General features: G+C 44.1%; 1 protein-coding gene across 1 annotated transcript in view; it reads right to left on the bottom strand.

The window, feature by feature from the left end:
- Eif2ak3 (eukaryotic translation initiation factor 2 alpha kinase 3) overlaps positions 1-18,439 on the bottom strand; it is a 71,038-nt gene extending 52,599 nt beyond the window's left edge. The window contains exons 1-2 of the mRNA XM_075983886.1: positions 17,997-18,439; positions 4,176-4,305 (exon numbers count right to left, since the gene is read on the bottom strand). Coding sequence (XP_075840001.1) covers positions 4,176-4,305; positions 17,997-18,289 — 423 coding nt within the window. The 5' untranslated portion in view covers positions 18,290-18,439. The remainder of the gene's footprint in view (positions 1-4,175; positions 4,306-17,996) is intronic.
- Positions 18,440-19,023: the final 584 nt, after the last annotated feature.

A 19,023-nucleotide genomic window follows, 5' to 3' on the forward strand; every position in this document is an offset into this window, starting at 1 on the left:
CGACAGATGGATCCAACTCACAGTGCTTCCTGTCTCCCAGAAAATATGTTTATCATCTCAAATGTCCTTATAATATTTCTATCATCGATTAGGTTAGCAGTCCTTACATTATGGTCTGTAGTTTTTTTGCAGAAGGTCAAGCAGCTTTCAGAACATGGTTTGACTGCTCCTGCCACTCTTGCGACATGCTCTGAATGTGGAAGGGCAACGCGTGCTGACACACTAGTGCCTAACAGATCTGTGTCCCTCCCTGCTGTGCACTCTCCGCAACAGAAACTGTATTTTCGTTTTTCTCTAAATTTTTGAGGCAGGGTCTTCCTATATAGCCCTGGTTGGCCTCAAGACTACATTAGCCTTGAACCTGTAGTGATCCTCCTGCCTCTGCTTCTTAAATTGCACAATCACAGGAAGGTGACAGAATGTCCAGATTAAGAGTGTTCTTGGCAGAGGCAAATGAATCTCTGTATGTTCAGGGCCAGCCTGGTTTACAAAGTGAGACCCTGTTTAAAAAAAAAAAAAACAAAACCAAACAAATAAACAAACTGTTCTTGATGGGCCTGGGGATAAAGCCCAGTTGGCAGAGCACATGCCAAGCATGTGCAAGACCTCACATTTAATCCTTAGCCCTAAAATGCTAGCAGGGCACTGTGTTGAATACCCGTAAACCCAACCCTCAGGAGGCTGAAGCGGGAGGACTGTGATTTCAAGGAGAGCCTGGGCTCTCCAAGACTCTGTTAAAAGAAGACTGGGCGGGGGGGGGGGGGGGGAGCAAGGGAGAACAGGAAGGAAAGAGAATGGGGGGAGGACACAACACAGAGGCAGACAGAGAAGTCAGAGAGAGAGAGAGAGAGAGAGAAAGACAGAGAGCCACACACAGAGAAATAAAACATTTGAAGCAACAAACATGATAAATTTTATTGACTCTTGACCTTCAGGACTATCTTCTTGTCACTAACAGGAAGTGTGTCAACACTTGTGAGCATCTTAAGTGTACCTGAAGCGCATCTCAGGAGCAGCACTTGTGTGTACTGAATTATTTGCTCTGTTCGAATGGCTTCATTTTGTTCAACAATCAACTGAAACCAACAATAGCGATGACAGTCAGTATATTCCAGACATTTTCTCAAAAAGAACAAAGTAGGCTTTTCGCTTCAAAGACAACAACTGGCAGTATTTGTGATAAAATCTGAGTTTTCAAGTAAAAATCAGAAAGCTAGGTAGGCTGTGTGTACAGAAGACAACCTACAGTTTTCTAGTTCTTAGGAAGACGGTGAAGGGCTGGGTGGGTAGCACAGTGGCAGGTGAGCTTAGTGTGCAGGAGGCCTCAATTCCCAACACCCAAAACCCACACCCAACCAGACCAAGCTTCTGATTAAACCAGTGATGTTAGTAACAAACTGAATTTTTTCCAATGTATTATGTATTAATAACTCAGTAAGCCTGTTTTTCCTAGTGAAGTCAGAAAACTATGGTGCTATAGAAAAGGTGAGATGGTAAGTGGATGTTAATGCAATAGAGTATAATATGTTCATTGAAGGAGCTGGTGAGATGGCTCAGCCATAAAGAGCACTTGCTGTTCTAGCAGAGGACTGGGTTGGGTTCCCAGCATCCAGACTGAATGGCCCCCAACCACTCCAGTTCCAAGGGATCCAACACTCTCTTCTGGTCTCTATGAGAACTGTGCAATTGAGGAACACAAGCAGGCACACACATATACACATAAATTAAAATAAGGTCAGAGTGGGGCACACCTTTAATCTGAGCATTTGGGAGGCAAAGGCAGGCGGATCTCTGTGAGTTTGAGGCCAGCTGATCTACACAGCAAGTTGTAGGACACCCAGAGTCACATGGTGAGACCCTGACATAAACAAAACAAAACAAAATAAAAACCCAAGTAATAAATAAAAACACTTTTAAAATGTTAATTGCTTTGGTTTCAGATCCTTTCAGAAACTTTTGGTGGCAGTGTCAAAACAAAGCCAAAGGTCACTAAAATATTCCTCCCTTTTCCAATGACCTATGTATGGGATTGAATTGTCTTCATATAGTTGAACCAAAAACTGCAGTATAATTTTTGTTTTTCTGAGACAGGTCTCATATATTTCAGGCTGGCCTTGAAGTCATGATGTACCCAAGGCTGATCTCTAGCTCCCCATGCTGGGACTATAGTCATTGGCTACCATGTCTGACAACAATACAATATATTTAAGAAAGAAGTAAATATAAAAATCTAGTTGTCTTCTACTAAACTGCAAATTAAAGAGATTTGCAGATATGTAAAAAGGGTGCCTCTTTTATCTTGATAACACATCATGCTATCATGTACTGGGTTTATTATTAACTAGTAAGACTTTTGGAACAACTTATTTTAATTTTTAAAAAAGATTTATTTATTATATATATAGTGTTCTGCCTGCATGTATGCCTGCATGCCAGAGGAGAGCGCCAGATCTCATTACAGATCGTTGTAAGCCACCATATGGTTGCTGGGAATTGAACTCAGGACCTCTGAAGAGTAGCAAGTGCTCTTATCTGCTGAGCTATTATTTTTTTATTTGAACTTCTATTTATTTTTTCTTTTTTTCTTTTGGTTTTTTGAGACAGGGTTTCTCTGTAGCTTTGGAGCCTGTCCTGGAACACCCTTTGTAGACCAGGCTGGACTCGAACTCACAGAGATCCGCCTGCCTCTGCCTCCCGAGTGCTGGGATTAAAGGCGTGCGCCAACACCGCCCGGCCTGCTGAGCTATTTTTATTTTAATTTTTAATGTCATAAATATAGATATATAGCTGGGTGTGATGGTACATGCCTACAATTCCAGCACTCAGAAGGCTGAGGCAGAAGGATAATGCATACAAGGTTATCCTGGACTACATAGTAAGACTCTGTTTCAGACAGACAGACAGACAGATAGATATATATATATATATAGATAGGGTCGTGATTTGAATAGGAATGGCATAATAAACACTACTTGCTCAAAGACTAGCCTGGGCTTAGCATATAAGAAATGCAGAGGTTCTGCAAGACTATTTCCCTAAATCTCAGTGCAGCAAAAATGATTCAGGCTGCGTTTACTGGAAGACACAGGGAAGTGTGATTACAGAAAGGAAGTTGGTAGCAAGTTCCCATCACAAAGCTCCACCAATGTTAGTAGGGTCATTCTTAAGACCCTCATGTCAGTTTCTGTCTCTTCTCAACTTGATATCATCTAGGAAGCTTTTGAAAGGAAAGATTACCGTGGGGGTGTCCACAGTCAGTGGACTCGTTGTGGGAGGAGACTGAGAGCATTCAACAGCCAACTGACTGCATGTCAGCCACCACACTCTAAAGACGGACTTACTTAAAATGACTTAAACAACAGAAGGAGACAACCCAGAGTCAAGATTAAATACTGGAAAATAAGCTTCTCTCCTCTAATCCTCCCCATGGCACCACCCCGAAATGGGCAGTTCCTCACTGATGGGGAACTAACCTGCTAAGGGGTGGAGCTGGAGTAGTTTTGGAAGCATAATCTAAATCTGTTTGTTGCTCTCTATATTACAGAGCTCAGAACTAGGAAGTACACATTTTCTGCTACTGATAAAATGAGATGAAATGCAGGGCATTTCGGGCTGGCTCAGTGGGTAGAAGTGTTGGCCATACAGGAACCCACAGTGGAAGGAGAGAACTGATCACACAACCTCCATGTGTGCAATATGGCATATGCGTGCCTGTGTGCCTGGGTCCTCTCTCTCCATCCACCTCCTCCACTATAGTTATATATACTTAAGTGACCTGATTTGGAGCATATGAAAAACAAAAGAGAATTAGGATATACAACACTTAAGAAAAAAATGTAGAAAGTAACAAAGCACAGGGTTCTGCAGCATGGATTTCTAACTAGAAAATCTCAATTATTGTTCCTCCTTGGGGATCCTATGATGACAACAAGAAAAGAAGATCATGTGACCAACCAGGTAACACACTATATGGATATAGCAGACACAGTTCCTTGGCTACTTATAAGACTAACACATTGAACGCCTGCAGCAATCCTAAGAAGTGGGCGCTATCATCCACACCATTTTACAGGAAGGTGCAGTGACTGCTTGACGTCTCTAACCCAGGCAAAGGCTCCGAGCTCAAGCGTCACAAGGAGACACACCAGTGATTCTCAGCACAACTTGAGTCTTACCTCTGGCTTGCTGAGGCTAGATGAAACCAAGGAACCAGAGCCCACGTCCAAATCCCACTGCTTTTTACCATGATTCTCAGCATCCAGGGCAGCAATTCTTCCATCTAAAGTGCTGATAATTACTAAGGATCTGTAAATGAAAAATAAAGAGAACAAACTTAGGAAAGCAATCTAAGACAATGTGCACTTACCCTCTCACGTGAAAGGAAAGTAGTCCCATCAGTAAGCAGAGGGGACACCACTGCCCCTCAGTCTCTAAGGTCTTGTCACCTATCTGTCTCTGCAGCAAGACACCAACTTCAGCACGCCCTCTATCTGCTCAAGTCTCCCAAGAAAAGCCCTCAATTCCTAGGTCTCCCCTCCACCATGAAGATCTCAACATCCCTGGCTGTCCTCTCCTCCTCTCTTTCCCCACCTCCGGAGATCCATTTGCAACACATCCCTCCCCAAACTTTCATGTATGGTGTATGTATGTATGCGTGCACGTGCATGTGAGTGTGTGTGTGAATCCCGGGGGTCTTCCTGTATCTGCCTACCCAGGGCTGGGATTACAGTAGTGTGCCAAGACACCCAGTTTTTGCCTGGGCCCTCATGCTTATGCAGCAAGCACTTACCCAAATGAGCTCTGACCCAGGCTCTCTTCCCAAATTTTCACTCTGCTGCTTGCTTTTCTAGAACTTTCCCTAAGAACACTGCTTCCCTATTGAAGAGACGACATCCTCCTATCACGACTCTTGACTACCAGGTTTTTTTTTTAAAGATTTATTTATTTATTATGTATACAACATTCTGCCCGCACACCAGAAGAGGGCGCCAGATCTCAGTACAGATGGTTGTGAGCCACCATGTGGTTGCTGGGAATTGAACTCAGGACCTCTGGAAGAGCAGCCAGTGCTCTTATCCTCTGAGCCATCTCTCCAGCCCCCGACTACCAGGTTTTTATCTCCTTGCTACTTCTAGCTCATTTCCTCCTTCTCCCTCAAAATTCTTGGGATCAGACTGTTCCATCCATCACCCCTCCTATGGTCCTGTACTGACCCTTATTCCTTCAAGAGTTTAGCTGCTGGGGACTCACCATCCCACATTTCTTCTGCTCAGTTCTCTGGGTTTTTACTGTGTCTACCTTGCATCGGCCTCTCCTGTCAGATCCTTGAGTCTGTCAGGACCACATTTCAGGCATCTCACCCCAAGCCCAGGTCTTCTCTTTACCATTCACTTCCTCTTCTTGGACTCCAACAAACCTCTGACCCCACCAGAAGGTGTAAGTCACTGACCCTACAACCCTTACTACCATCTTGCCCTCACCTCTCTCTCTTATTCACAACTGTGAGAAAAACATTTCTGTTGTTTCTAGCCTCCCAGTCTAAGGCAGCCTGAATACACAAGAATAGGATTCCAATCTCCTATAATTCCCAATGTAAAATCAGAACCAGCTAGTCCTGGTAGATGTTCTCAGCATCTGGGACGTTGAGGCAGAAAAATTAAGACCTTCAGGCCAACTTGGGCTACACAGAAAGACCCTGTCTCATAGCCCCCTCTTGAAAAACCCCGAAAGTCTAAATACTAAACACTCTTACTTGGGTCTTTCTAATAACAAAACTCCCATGTACCAAAGCAGTTCTCTCTGGAGTCACTACTGACCTTCAGGATGACAAATACTCAGGGCTAAGTAGACTCTTGCACTTTGGGAAACATACAGAAACAAAGTTTCTCTATAGCTTTGGAACCTGTCTTGGAACTAGCTCTTGCAGACCAGAACTCACAGAGATCTGCCTGCCTCTGCCTCCCGAGTACAGTGCTGGGATTAAAAGAGTGTGCCACCACCACCTGGCTGGGAAACATACTCTAAGATACCATATTTTCCTGATTTATGCACATATTTATTTATTTTTCCAGAGGCCAGGCCCCCCATCTATCTATCTATCTATCTATCTATCTATCTATCTATCTATCTATCTATCTATCTATCTATCTATGTATCTATCTATCTATCTATCTATCTACACACACACATACCCACACACACACACACACACACAGAGAGAGAGAGAGAGAGAGAGAGAGAGAGAGAGAGCGAGCAAGCACCCTGGCTGTCCAGGATGTCATTATACAGACTAGGCTCAAACACCATTCCTAGATATTTTTCTAATATTCTTTTCCCTGAAACAGACAGAGACTACTGCAAAAGGCCACAACCAATTAAATGCAGAAGACAAGAGATTATGAGATCATGTGGTACCCGGTCCCAACTACTACATATACAGCCTAACTTCTAAGGAAAGTTTGTAAGAATCAGAGGAACAGGAAGTTTGCTGTGAGACTGTGTCTCCTAGAAATGTCAGAGAAGCTACATCCCTGAATTTTCATTAAGATGGCTGTAGAAACAAGACCTGAACAATAACAACAGCGATGGACATGGTAACTTTGGAAGGGCGAAAGCTCATAGGGCCTCAACCCTAAACAAAAAACTAGCAGCACTAGGGAATGCTGAGAGTGGGAGAAAGTCTTCCTCAGGGAAAGGGGCTCCCTCATCCCTCACAATTGATTATCTAATACCAAGTGGTCAGTCCCGAAACATAGAAGTAACTCTATATGGAATGGACAGGTTGTATTTATATATTTAAGAAGGAGAGAGAGAGAACAATTAAAGAAAAAAAGGCCATGAATTTGAGAGAAGGGAGGTAACTGAGAATGATTGGAGGGAGGAAAGGGAATAGGGAGATTATGTAATTATATTTTAATTTTGAAAATAAATATTATAACAATTATTTTTTCACTTAATTCTATGATCTTCTTTCTCAGTTCCATTTTCTGGTTCCTCTTCATCTTTCTTGCCTCTTAAAATAGTCTCTCCTATGTTTAACTATCTTGGTGATCTCAGCCAGTCTCATAGCTTTAAACATACCTCTGTGCTGGAAATTCCAAAACTTCTGTCTCTGGCTCTAGGCCTCTCCCCTGAGGTCTGGACACACATGTCTGAATACTATCATAAAGTTCCCTAGCAGGCTTCTTGGCATATCAAAGTTGACATGTCCAAAGTCAAGACTACCCTGAGGATTTCTCAAACAGTATAATTTTTCTTACTGTTATTATCTTTCTTTGCATGGGACATACACCCCAGAAACACAGCAGACTGTAAATTTCACACTGGATGAAAGAAAGAGTTGAACACCGGTTTCAAATGAACTGGTTTCAACTCCTAGTTAAACACTAGGAATTTGCTGGGCTTATTTTCCTGCTTTAAAGACCACACAAGAGTCAGGGGTGAGAACTCAGCTGGTAAAGGTGCTTAATGCTGAGCACAACAGCCTGAGTTTGATTCCTTGGTAGACATGGAAAGTTAACTCCTGAAGGTTGTCCACTGACCTTCAAATGTGTGTGCTGAAGCACACATAGCAGGAGCACAAACATACACACAAAACAAACAGTAAGTAAAAATTCACATCTTTTTAAAAGACCACACAGGCCAAGCAGTGGTGGCATATGCCTTTAATCCCAGCACTCAGACCGAGGCAGGAGAATCTCTGTGAGTTCGAGGACAGCCTGGTCTATGAGAGCTAGTTTCAGGACAGGCTCTAAAGCTACAGAGAAACCCTGTCTCAAAGGAAAAAATAAAAGACCACACAGATTCCAACTATGCATCGTTATGTTCCTGGTTAGGATTAGAAGGCACAATTACGCTCCTTGCATTGCATTTGATGTACAATATGCACAAAGAAAGCTATAAGTTAATCAAGGAAATAAGTTCATATAAATTAATTTGAAGTCTCTCAAAGCACAATTTGTGAGGTGTTGTGATAAACCCCATGATCCACAGGAGACAGAAGGATCTCCAGCAAGCCAGCCTGGACAACATAGCAAATTTAAGGATAGCCTGGACTACATAGTAAAATCCTGTCTTAAAAACACACACACACACACATACACATAATATAAATTGCCAAATTATGCATTACTTTTCTTGTTTTGGGCTTTAAAGTAGTAACCCTTTATCTTATTTGTGAAAATAAAAATTTTGTCATATAACTTTAGTTGACAAGCCAAAGAAAAAGACCAGCCCAATTCCTTTTAAACTTTCTACCTGTTGCTGGAGCTGGCCTGAGGTCAAGAGACTCTCACCTCTAGTTATGCCGAGTGTTAAAAAAAATAAAAGAAAACAAATGCTATAAAATCCTCTAGCTCTCGTGTTATAGGCCAGGGTGCATGACAAGTTGGCAGTAACAGACTAAGAGTGTTCACTTTGGCTCCTTCCTATAGCATCTCAAGGGAGGGGTCCCTCGTGCCATAGCCGGGATCAGCAGCACAAGCAGGACACTGCAGACCCGAGGTTCTGCAGCTCACCTAATGACTGACAGAGAAGGATGCTCACTGCCACTGACTCTGCTGAAAACCGAAGCGGTCCAGCTGACTACAGGAATAACAGAAGGACAGAGGTGCCATCGGCACCGGAACAGAGAGATGAAAAGAGGGCCAGCAAAAAGGCATTTATCTCCCCGTGAATGCACTATTTCAAACAAGATGAAAACCCTGAACTTATTCAAGGATCAAAGAATTCACAGGTAGGGCCTGGAAGTCAGACCTGGTACACATCTCCATGGCTCTGCCCTGAATCTCCTCAAAGTTCACTCAGTTGGGGTTTTTATAATTTTTTATTTATGTATTTATTTTGCAATGCATATGTATTTCATGGCTAAAGGGGACAGCTGATGTCTTCCTCAGTTTCACTCAATTTTATTTAAAGATTTTTTTTTTGTTTTTGTTTTTTAAACAAGATTTATTTTTAGCTGGACTTGGTGGTGGACACCTTTAATCCCAGCACTTGGGAGGCAGGCAGACTTCTGTTGAGTTCCAGGTCAGCCTGATCTACATCATGAATTCCAGGCCAGCCAAGGCTATAGAGAGACCCAGATTTCCTCCCCCTCTTTCTGGCTCCCACAAACCTTTTATTTTCATTTATATGTTGTATGTGCATCTGTACATTTTGCATGTGCAGGTCATGTTTGCAGGTGCTTGTGGAGTCAAAAGAAGATGTTGGATCCCCTAGAGCTGGAGGGGCTGCCTGACATAGGTGCTGGGAACCAAATTTGGGTCCTCTGGAAGAGCAGCAAGTACTCTTGAATGCTGAGCCATTTTTCCTGCAGCTCTACTTTATTCATTGAGACAGAATCTCTTTTGGAACCCAGAGCTTGCCAATTCCCTCTAGTCTAGTTAGTTTGCTGAGGGGGGGTTGAAGGGGAGGAGTTTCGAGGAGCAAGTACCTTATCCACTGGGCCATTTCCTTGTTTTTAATAGATGAAATAGAGCTATTTCACTTAGCTCAATATAACCCAAATTATTACAAACTATTAAAGGCTCACAAGACAATGAATCATGACATCCCGGGTGAATTTCATGCTAAGCTCGACTGTGCCAACTGATTTGCAACAGAGGAGGCATAGAGATGTGGGACTCCCCTCTGTATGCTATGAATATATTTTAATACCATTGGTTAATAAAGAAGCTGCTTTGGTCTATGGCAGGGCAGAATATAGGTAGGAGGAAAAACTAAACTGAATGCAGGGAGAAAGAAGGCAGAGTTAGGGAGACACCGTGTAGCTGCTGAAGGAGAAAGATGCCAGAACCTTACCGGCAAACCACAAACATTATGGCAAAATATAAAATAATACAAATGGGTTAATTTAAGATGTAAGAGCTAGCTAGGAATGTGCCTAAGCCATTGGCCAAACGGTATTGTAATTAATACAGTTTCTATGTGATTATTTGGGTCTGGACAGCTAAGAACGAAAAAGCAGTCTCCATTTATAGTAAAGAATTCACGACTCATTAAAACATGATCTGCAACCACTTCTGCAAGCCCTAGGTCCTTAGTGTAGCGGAGCATCTGTTCGGGTTCCCAGTAAGCACCACTCCAACCCTTTCCAGCTACTGCAGGAAGGGTTTCAGTGATCCACCCCCTTTACAAGTGTCCCACAGGGGCCTCTGCTTCCCACAGACTCTCCTCTGCCATTCCCACATCTCTTCCCAGCAGGCACTTTCTCTGTTTGCACTGCATGCTCTTCCTTGAACAAACCTATGTGGTATTTGCGGTTCACCATCCCTTTTACGACAACTCAGCAGGTAGGTTCTACCCCTTATCAGGATGTCACATACAGAAAGTTAAACCTCTCACCAGTTTTTCCTCCTTCTTCTTCCTCTCTTTACACTGTACCCTAACATGCAATATATACCTCACCCCCATTGGTCTTGACATTAAGATCATTTTCATCAAAACATTGTGAAAGCCTGCCATAATTTCTGCCTTCAGGACCATTTCTTCCCTTTTCTGATGAGTCTGAGTCCACAGTAGAGCTCGGACTAACTTCTGCTGTGCCCACTGCTTTACACTTTCACAAATTAGCTCCTCTGTACTTTGCCAACCTCATTTTCTGTCTCTGCTGCCGAGCTAATCCCTTCTCCTCACACCTCTCAACCATGACAATCCCTCCAGGGGTTTCCAGCCTTCTCAACAAGGTTCCTTAGTTCATTCAATTATCACCCTGTCTTCAAACATTTCATTTGCCAAGTGCTTAATTCTCCAATAATGTTTTTACATTTATTTATTTTTTGTATGGGGGGAGCATACATGTGCCACAACCTGAATTGTGGATGTCTGAGGACAACAGAGGAGTTGGTTCTCTCATTTCCCAAGTGGGTCTTAGAGATGAAGATCATGTTACTGGGGTTGGTGGCAAGCTCCTTCACCTGCTGACCCATCTTGGTAGCCTGCATTGCCCCAGCTTTAAAGAAAATATTTAAAACTAGCCTAAACAGGCATGGTTTCTGGAAAGAAAGAAGTATTATTGAAGGGTTGACATAATTTGAGCTCAAAGCACAAAGTTCACTCTTTTGTGTTTGTTTGTTGAGATGGGGTATTTTATAGCCTCAGATACACTGTATATAGCAGAGGATGGCCCTGAAGACCTCAGATACCCTGTGTATGTAGCAGAGGATGGCCCCAAAGACCTCAGATACACTGTGTTTAGCAGAGGATGCCCCCCCCCCCGAAGACCTCAGATACACTGTGTTTAGCAGAGGATGGCCCTGAAGACCTCAGATACACTGTGTATGTAGCAGAGGATGCCCCCCCCCCCGAAGACCTCAGATACACTGTGTTTAGCAGAGGATGCCCCCCCCCCGAAGACCTCAGATACACTGTGTTTAGCAGAGGATGGCCCTGAAGACCTCAGATACACTGTGTATGTAGCAGAGAATGCCCCCCCCCCCCGAAGACCTCAGATACACTGTGTATAGCAGAGGATGGCCCTGAAGACCTGGCCCTTCTGCCTCTGAGTGCTGCTGGGATTACAGGTATGTGTCACGACACCTGGCTTGACTTTTTAATTAGTGTATTCCTTATGAAATATTTCATTCCATTCCATTATTTAAAAAATCTATAGTCCATGAATTTACACTGGATCACAAAGATCCCCTATATAGATTAACAGTGATCTGGGAACTCAGGCTTAGAAGTCCTGCTAAATTCACTGTAAAACCCCTACTGTGTCCTTGCTTGTGATTCCACTGCCTATTCTGACCAAGAGAATTTCTTTTTTAAATTAAAATTTTATTTATTATTATTTGGATGTGTATATGCGCGCGCGCGCGTGTGTGTGTGTGTGTGTGTGTGTGTGTGTGTATGCATGCATGTATATGGATATCACAGCTTTGGGGAGTAGGGTCTTTCCTTCCCTCTTACTTTTGGAGCAGGGTCTGCCGAGACACTGTGTATCCCAGACTAGCTGACCTGCAAGTCTCCAATGATTCTCCTGTCTCTGCATCCCATCTTGACATAGGAGTGTTGGGATTATAGATATGCCAGTCACCTGGATTCCGGCAATCAAATGAAGTCATCGGGCTTCATGGAAACCATTTTGTCCACTGAACTCTTTCTCTGGCCTTTGACATTTCTTTGAAAGACGTATGTTATTTTATATGTATGAGTGTTTTATTTGCAAGTATGTATGTGTACCATGTGTATGCCTGGTGGCCGTGGAGGATACAAGATCACCTGTAACTGGAGTAATGGATGGTTGTGAGCCACTATATAGGTGCTGGAACCAAACCTGGGTCCTCTGCAAGAGCAGCAAGTGTTCTTAACCAGAGACACCTCTCCAGCTCCTACCCTGACACTTCTTATATTCAAGGATTTGATAATATGATAGTGACATTCCCATTCTCTTCAGCTTCATGCCATTATGAGGATGCCTATCTACTACAATTTAGTTAATTCTGTAAACAAAGTTACTTCTGCCAGACTCTGAGCTCTCTCCACTCTCAGTGCCTGGCAGTGCCTAGCCTAGTAAAATAAGGAAATGTTTATTACACAAATCAATTACATGATGTAAAGACATTATCCACATCAAAAAGGCAGAGAGGCTGAGAAAGATGCAGAGAAATGGAACTTGCCTAGGACCACTCACAATTAAGTTTAGGACAGGGCTGGGGAATACAGTCTTCCCAGCTGTTAGTCTATCAACTCCAAGTCCGCCCAAATGACTATTATGCTACTATAATATGCACTTTTCCCTCCCTTCCTTCCTTCCTTCCTTCCTTCCTTCCTTCCTTCCTTCCTTCCTGCTTCAGAAAATGTCATCAAAGTGTCATTTATCTTGTAACCATTCTGATTACGTCCTCAATTTAGAAGAAATTACTTCAGGCCAAATGAATACACAGACTGTGTTGGGTCTGACTTAATTTTAAAGAACCTTTGACTCTGGCTTAAGCTGCTCAGAACATCTGTCTACTGACAGTTAAATTTGCTGGACTCTGGTAGATGCTAAACTCCTTCATAAAGTCATTTCAAAGGAGTCTTAACTCCTGTGGACTTCCCAAGCAGGTGACAGAAAGCATTATCTGGATTAAGTAATTTACATATTAGCAATTGTTTACTTTCTGCCCAGTGGTGTGGTACATGCCTTTAATCTCCGCACTTGGGAGGCAGAGGCAAGCAGATCTCTGTGAGTTCGAGGCCAGCCTGGTCTACAGAGTGAGTTCCAGGATAGTCAGTACTGTTACACAGAGAAACCCTGTCTAGAAAACAAACACCCTGCTTACTTTAATATTTTCTATTTCTCTTCTTCTTGTGAATATACTTTACAAACCTGATAATATGATTCGACTGGAAAAATATATACACATATATGTATATTTTTTGATAGGGCCAGGAATCTTCCACCAACACATACATTCAGTAAAAGAAACATGTGTTTTCATACAAAAAAAATTAATACTGACTAGACTTGACTCCTTAGTATTCCTCTACTAAGTAAATCATCCAATCAAGCTTCCTATATTTAATCATATCTTAAGAATAGCTAGGCTTCTAATGAAAAAAATGTAATACCTAAAACAACTATACTTAAATGTTTTTATATATCAGCTAGACCTTGAGGATGCTTCAGCAAATCTACATGTAACACAAGAGTAACAGAGAGTCCTTTTTAAGACAGAAACTTTTTCTAGGCAAGATATGATGCCTCATGCCTATAATCCTAGCACAAGGGAATCTGGAGGATCATGAACTTGAGGCCAGCCTGGGCTATATTATAACACTCTGTCTAAACATCAACAACAACGAAACAACCCAGTATTTAGGTGGTAGAGGCCAGAGGATCATGAGTTCAAAATCAGCCTGGGCTACATGAGGAAAATAAAAAAGTATCTCTAATTTATACAATTAAGCAATTTTACTCAAAATGGCCACTCACAAATAGAACAGGGATTTAAAAACACTACATATCTAATTTCCTCCCCTTACATTTACCCCGTAAACTTGTTTGTTTGTTTGCCCTCTTGCTTTTGATGTTCCCAATTAAAGCCCTGGACATCACTGATGGTATTTGCCTATCACAGAGCTACACCCAGTGTCCCTCAGAGTGTTTTAGAACAAATTATATAAACAGCAGCTTTCACTAAAAAGAAAAGGAAAGAGGCAGGTGGGGACCTCAGGTAACTGGTGCTGAAGAGCCAAGTTCTAACTACTGTTCACAGCAACTGACAGACAGGTCCTTTTGTAAAATAAACACACAGAGCTGGGTTCAAATGAAGACTAGCCTAGTACCTGTCACAGAGTTCTAGGCATCAATGAAGTTGAAGGCAATTGTAGAGAGAAAAAACAGTCCATGTATCGGCCCAAAGCATGTTTAGTTTGGCTTACAACTTGTTTGGCAAGTTACATGTAAATTCCTCGTTAAGTGTGATTTTGGTTAACCTCCAGAGTGTGGAGTGGGAAAAGTGAACACTGACAGGCCTATATGATTGACAAGATTCTCTTTCAACACAATAGTCAGAGATACTACTTATTAATGACCTAAAGGGGATTTAAAACAGCAAACAAAATACTAGGATTATGAATTTGAAAATCTAGCGAAGGCCAGATTTCTGCACCTTTGCTTCCTATCCAGTCAGTCTGGGAAAAGACGGAGTCAAAAGAGAAATAAAGAGGAATTAAATCATCTTACATTTGCAAAATATTTGATGTTATCTCATTTAATCCAAAAACTTCCCTTAGCAGATGAACAGTGTACAGAGACACCAGGAGGAAATGTTAAGTTCAGTAATACTTGTGTTAGGAAGTAGGGAGAACAAGCAACGCAAAAGGAAATAAACTTTGCAATGAGTGTGACAATCAAGATTAAATTAGTTCCTTATAACTTCAGACCGTCTTTGGTGTAAAATGGCCAACCCCCTGCAGGAACCAAGTAACTCTCTGCAGGCCCAACCCACCGCAGGAACCAAGTAACAGTGTAGGCCCAACCCACTGCAGGGACCAGCTAACACTTGGCAATTCGTTACAGGTTAGAATTAGAGCTGGTAATATAAACTCTGCCAGTATCCTTAAAGCCCAACAGTTAAGTGTGTGATTGAGATGATCTTCCCAATTCTCTCTCTCTCTCTCTCTCTCTCTCTCTCTCTCTCTCTCTCTCTCTCTGGGGGGGGGGGGAGGACAGGACTTTGGGAGACTGCTACTAGAAAAACAAGTTTACATTTTTGGGAAACAAGAATATTTATCCAGTCAGTCACAAGGTCTGAGATGCAGAGTGAACACGTCAAGTGCCATGGGTAAAGACGAATGCCTATCTAAGGAGAAAATGAATCTCAATAGGTCTTGTCTTGCTATGCATCAAAAGACAAGGCACAAAAACACAGCCCTTGATTCCTCACCTCCCCCTGTTCTGCAAGTGCCAGAGTTCTTCACAGCTGTCTGCAATCAACGCTTGGTTAACTTAGCTCTGTCCCTCCAGCCCTCCCCTTGAAACAAACAGGATATCATTCTATTATTATGGAACTGATGTCTTCAGACTTTTTTTTTTAACTTGTAAATAGCACTTAGAAAAAACCTTTTCTTTAACTTTGAATACGTATCTCCAGCTGACCCAACTCACCCGTGGCTTCTCACTCATTTACACTATGCTAACTTCACACTATCCAGAGATCACATGCTCTCCACCAGGCGGATTTCTTCTAGTTTCTCTCTTGTTTCTGAGTAAGGAAGAAAGTGGTCCTGCATTCTGTAATCCAGAACTCACAGCAATCCTCCCACCTCTGCCTCCCAGGTGCTGCAATTATATGCAAGAGCCACCTCAAATAAAGAGCCACCTTTACTCCTTTCATTTTCTTTTTTAATTAATTAATTAATTTTTATTTTTATTTTAAAAAAAACGATCTTTTCTCATTTTACATGCCTATCCCAGTTCCCATTCCCTCCTCTCTTCCCGCTCCCCCAAGCTTCCCCTCCCTCCAGCCCCCATCCACTCCTCAGAGAAGGTAAGACTTCCCATAGGGAGTCAACATAGTCAGACACATCACTTTGAGGCACTACCAAGGTCCTCGCCCCTATATTTAGGCTGAGTAAGGTACCCTCCAAAGAGAATGGGCTCCAAAAAGCCAGTTCAAGTACTAGGGATAAATCCCGGTCTCACTGTCAGAGGGTTCCACAGTCTGCTCCGGCCAAACAACTGTCACCCACATTCAGAGGGCCTAGTTGGTCCTATGAAGGTGTTCCCTCGCCCCCATCTACCCACCCACTATAAAATTGGGAGGGGGAAAGGAAAGTAGAAGGAGGAGGGAGGAGAGAAGGGGAGGGAGGAGGAGAATATGAGGGAATGGGATGGTCCAGATGGGGAAAGGACAGAGAGGGAGAACAAGGAAAGACATAGCTTGATTGTGGGAGCCATTATGGGGCTAGCAAGGATGTTCTTTTAGTATCCTTACCTTGGGTTTCAGTGAACCCTGTTGTTAGAGAAAGATTTCAGCATAACTTTTGCTCAGGCCTGCCATTCAAGATAATATTTCTCAAACTAATGTGTATTTAATCATAAGGTGATCTATTACAATATAGAGCTTAGTCAGTAGGTTGGGTGGTGCCTGACTCTGGAGGTCTAACAACATGTTTCCAAGCAATGACGTTGATAGGGTAGGCACAGGCACACACACGCACGCATGTATGGCAAAGGATCTCAGCATAATTTCCAGCCCCCGTGCCTCTGGCTGTCTGAAGTGCACTACTGTCTGCATTCTACCCATTTCCAACCCTGTCCCAGCAATTTCTTGCCTGCGAACCTACCTCACCCCTTCTCCGAACACTGTGAAAACCACAAAAGCCTTGGATCACCATGACACTTCATTTGCACCGCTTCTCCCTGACCACTGACTCCTACCAAGGGCTACCTGCTCAACCTCGGGACCGCCAGTGAATCTTGGGCTCTGAGGAGTTTAGTAAGGACCTGTTAGTGTGGGTGTGTGTTCTCAGGAAAACAAAATATTTCACTCTACTTCTTGCAATTTATTCTGGTAAATTACCACTTGTAACTTACAGCAGCTCCAAGATGTTTATCCAAATGTTTATGGATAATCTTAGGACTCAGGTTATTTCCAGTAGTCACTGGGTACATAGATCAAGGTTCGGATACTTGCTAGAACTAAGTAAATACTACGTTATAAACTTAAAATACTTTCTAATTTAATGGTTCTCTCTGTCTTGCTTTACCTAATGCTTTTATCATCCCTTTTGTTAAATAGTGCCACTTTCTCCACATGTGCTGTCTGAAAATACTTTATCATTATATTCCATGCAGACTTTGAAAATTGCTTCAAAATTTGTCTCTTGAATTTGTATGCTTATAAGGCTAAGAAACCCAGCTGAAATAAACTATGGTAACCCTCTTTAACTATCAAAGAACTGCCGGTATACAAGAACCTAACCAGAGCGCTTAAAGTTTAGTGTGTTCAAGAGCAGTTGGGGGAGCTTGTTCAACACGCAGTTTTCAGGTTTTTACCCAGAAAAGGTCTGGTTCAGTGAAACCGGGGCGGAGCCTAGAAAACTGTCCTTTAAACCAGCATCCCCCAGGCAATTCTGATGCAGGTGTTCCAGCAGATCTCAATTAGAGAAACGAAAAATCAAAACTCTTGACTAGGAGCCACAAGGTATTTGTATTTGAAGGATACACGTAGACATCTCTTTTCAAAGTCCTTTCTCTAAACAGCTGTCGCGACGGCGCTGGAATAGAACGGGTCACATATTTGGGAGTAAGAGTGTAGAAAGGATCAGGAGGATGGCCAAACCCGGAAACAATGAAAGCGAGGAAGTGGGCTTTCATCTCTAGGCCGGGTGCGGGGTTCTCCAAGCATCCCTCATCCTCCTTTGAGGATGCTGTTGCCTTCCCACAGCCAGGACCAGACAAGCACTCTGAACGACGCAGGAAGGTGTCGCGGCTTTCTGCTTATCCGCAGTCACTCGCATCCCTGCGAGGGGCACCCGGATCCCGGTCCACAACCTCTCACCTGCCGCGCGGCCGCAGGTCCACGTCGTCGTCCGGCTCGGTCGTGCGTGACTCATGTTCGCCAGCGGCGGCCGGCAGCGCCTCGGCGTCCTCCACGGTCACTTCGGCCGTAGCCACCGCAGGCACCCGCGCGGCCGAAGTCGGGGCGGCCGCTGCCCCCAAGCCGAAAGCCGCGTCCGCCGTGGGCGCGGGCAGGCTGCGGGCGCGCGTGGCCGCCGAGATCCCCGCCGCGCAGCCCAGCAGCAGCAGCAGCAGCAATAGCGCGCGCGGCCCGGCCCGGGTGGCGCGCTCCATCAGCGGCCCGCCCCACGCGCGGGCATGGAGTCCCGGCCGTCGGCGCTCGCCCGTCCCGCCGCTCGGAGCCTCGGAGCACCACGAGCGCGCGCCACGGACCCCACCGCTTCCCGACTTCGCGCTGCAGCACCAGGGCTGCCCAGCCACGTCTCAGCCACCGCCACCTGAGTGACAGCCTAGCGCGGACATCGCCCATTGAGCGAGCGGTCCGCGCTTCTGCTCTGCGATTGGCTGCGCGCCCTGCCACTCCGAGCCAGGCGGGCGCATTCCCAGTTGTCAACATCATGCCTACCAATCAAATTGTAGTTTTGCTTGTGGAAGCCCGGCCCTTTTCCGGAAGCGATGACCAATGAGAAATGGCCCTCCCCTGAGTCCTCTTTACTGATTGGTGAGTCTTTCCGGTTCCCGAATGCCTTCTCTGGAACAGATTGGCCCGTTCTGCGATTGGACCCGCCTCCCAAAGTGAGGCGCTGGAGAAGGCGTGGAGCTCATTGGTGCAAGTGCATGCCCCTCAAAGGCGCGAGATAACTGCGTCTTGATTGGTTGGAAGCGGCACTTAGTACGTGGCCGATTCTGACTGTGAAGAGGACGGTCCCCTGTGAAAGGGAGAGTGGGAGTGAGTCCCAGGTGGCCGGGAGGCGGCCGACCTTAAAGGGACAGATGCTTTTGCTCTTCCCAAGCCGAATCTGTTTTGAAAGAAGAGGGGTGGGGGAAGTGACCGCACAGGTCGGGTG

This window comes from Microtus pennsylvanicus, chromosome 8, assembly GCF_037038515.1.
Source record: "Microtus pennsylvanicus isolate mMicPen1 chromosome 8, mMicPen1.hap1, whole genome shotgun sequence".
Classification (NCBI taxonomy): domain Eukaryota; kingdom Metazoa; phylum Chordata; class Mammalia; order Rodentia; family Cricetidae; genus Microtus; species Microtus pennsylvanicus.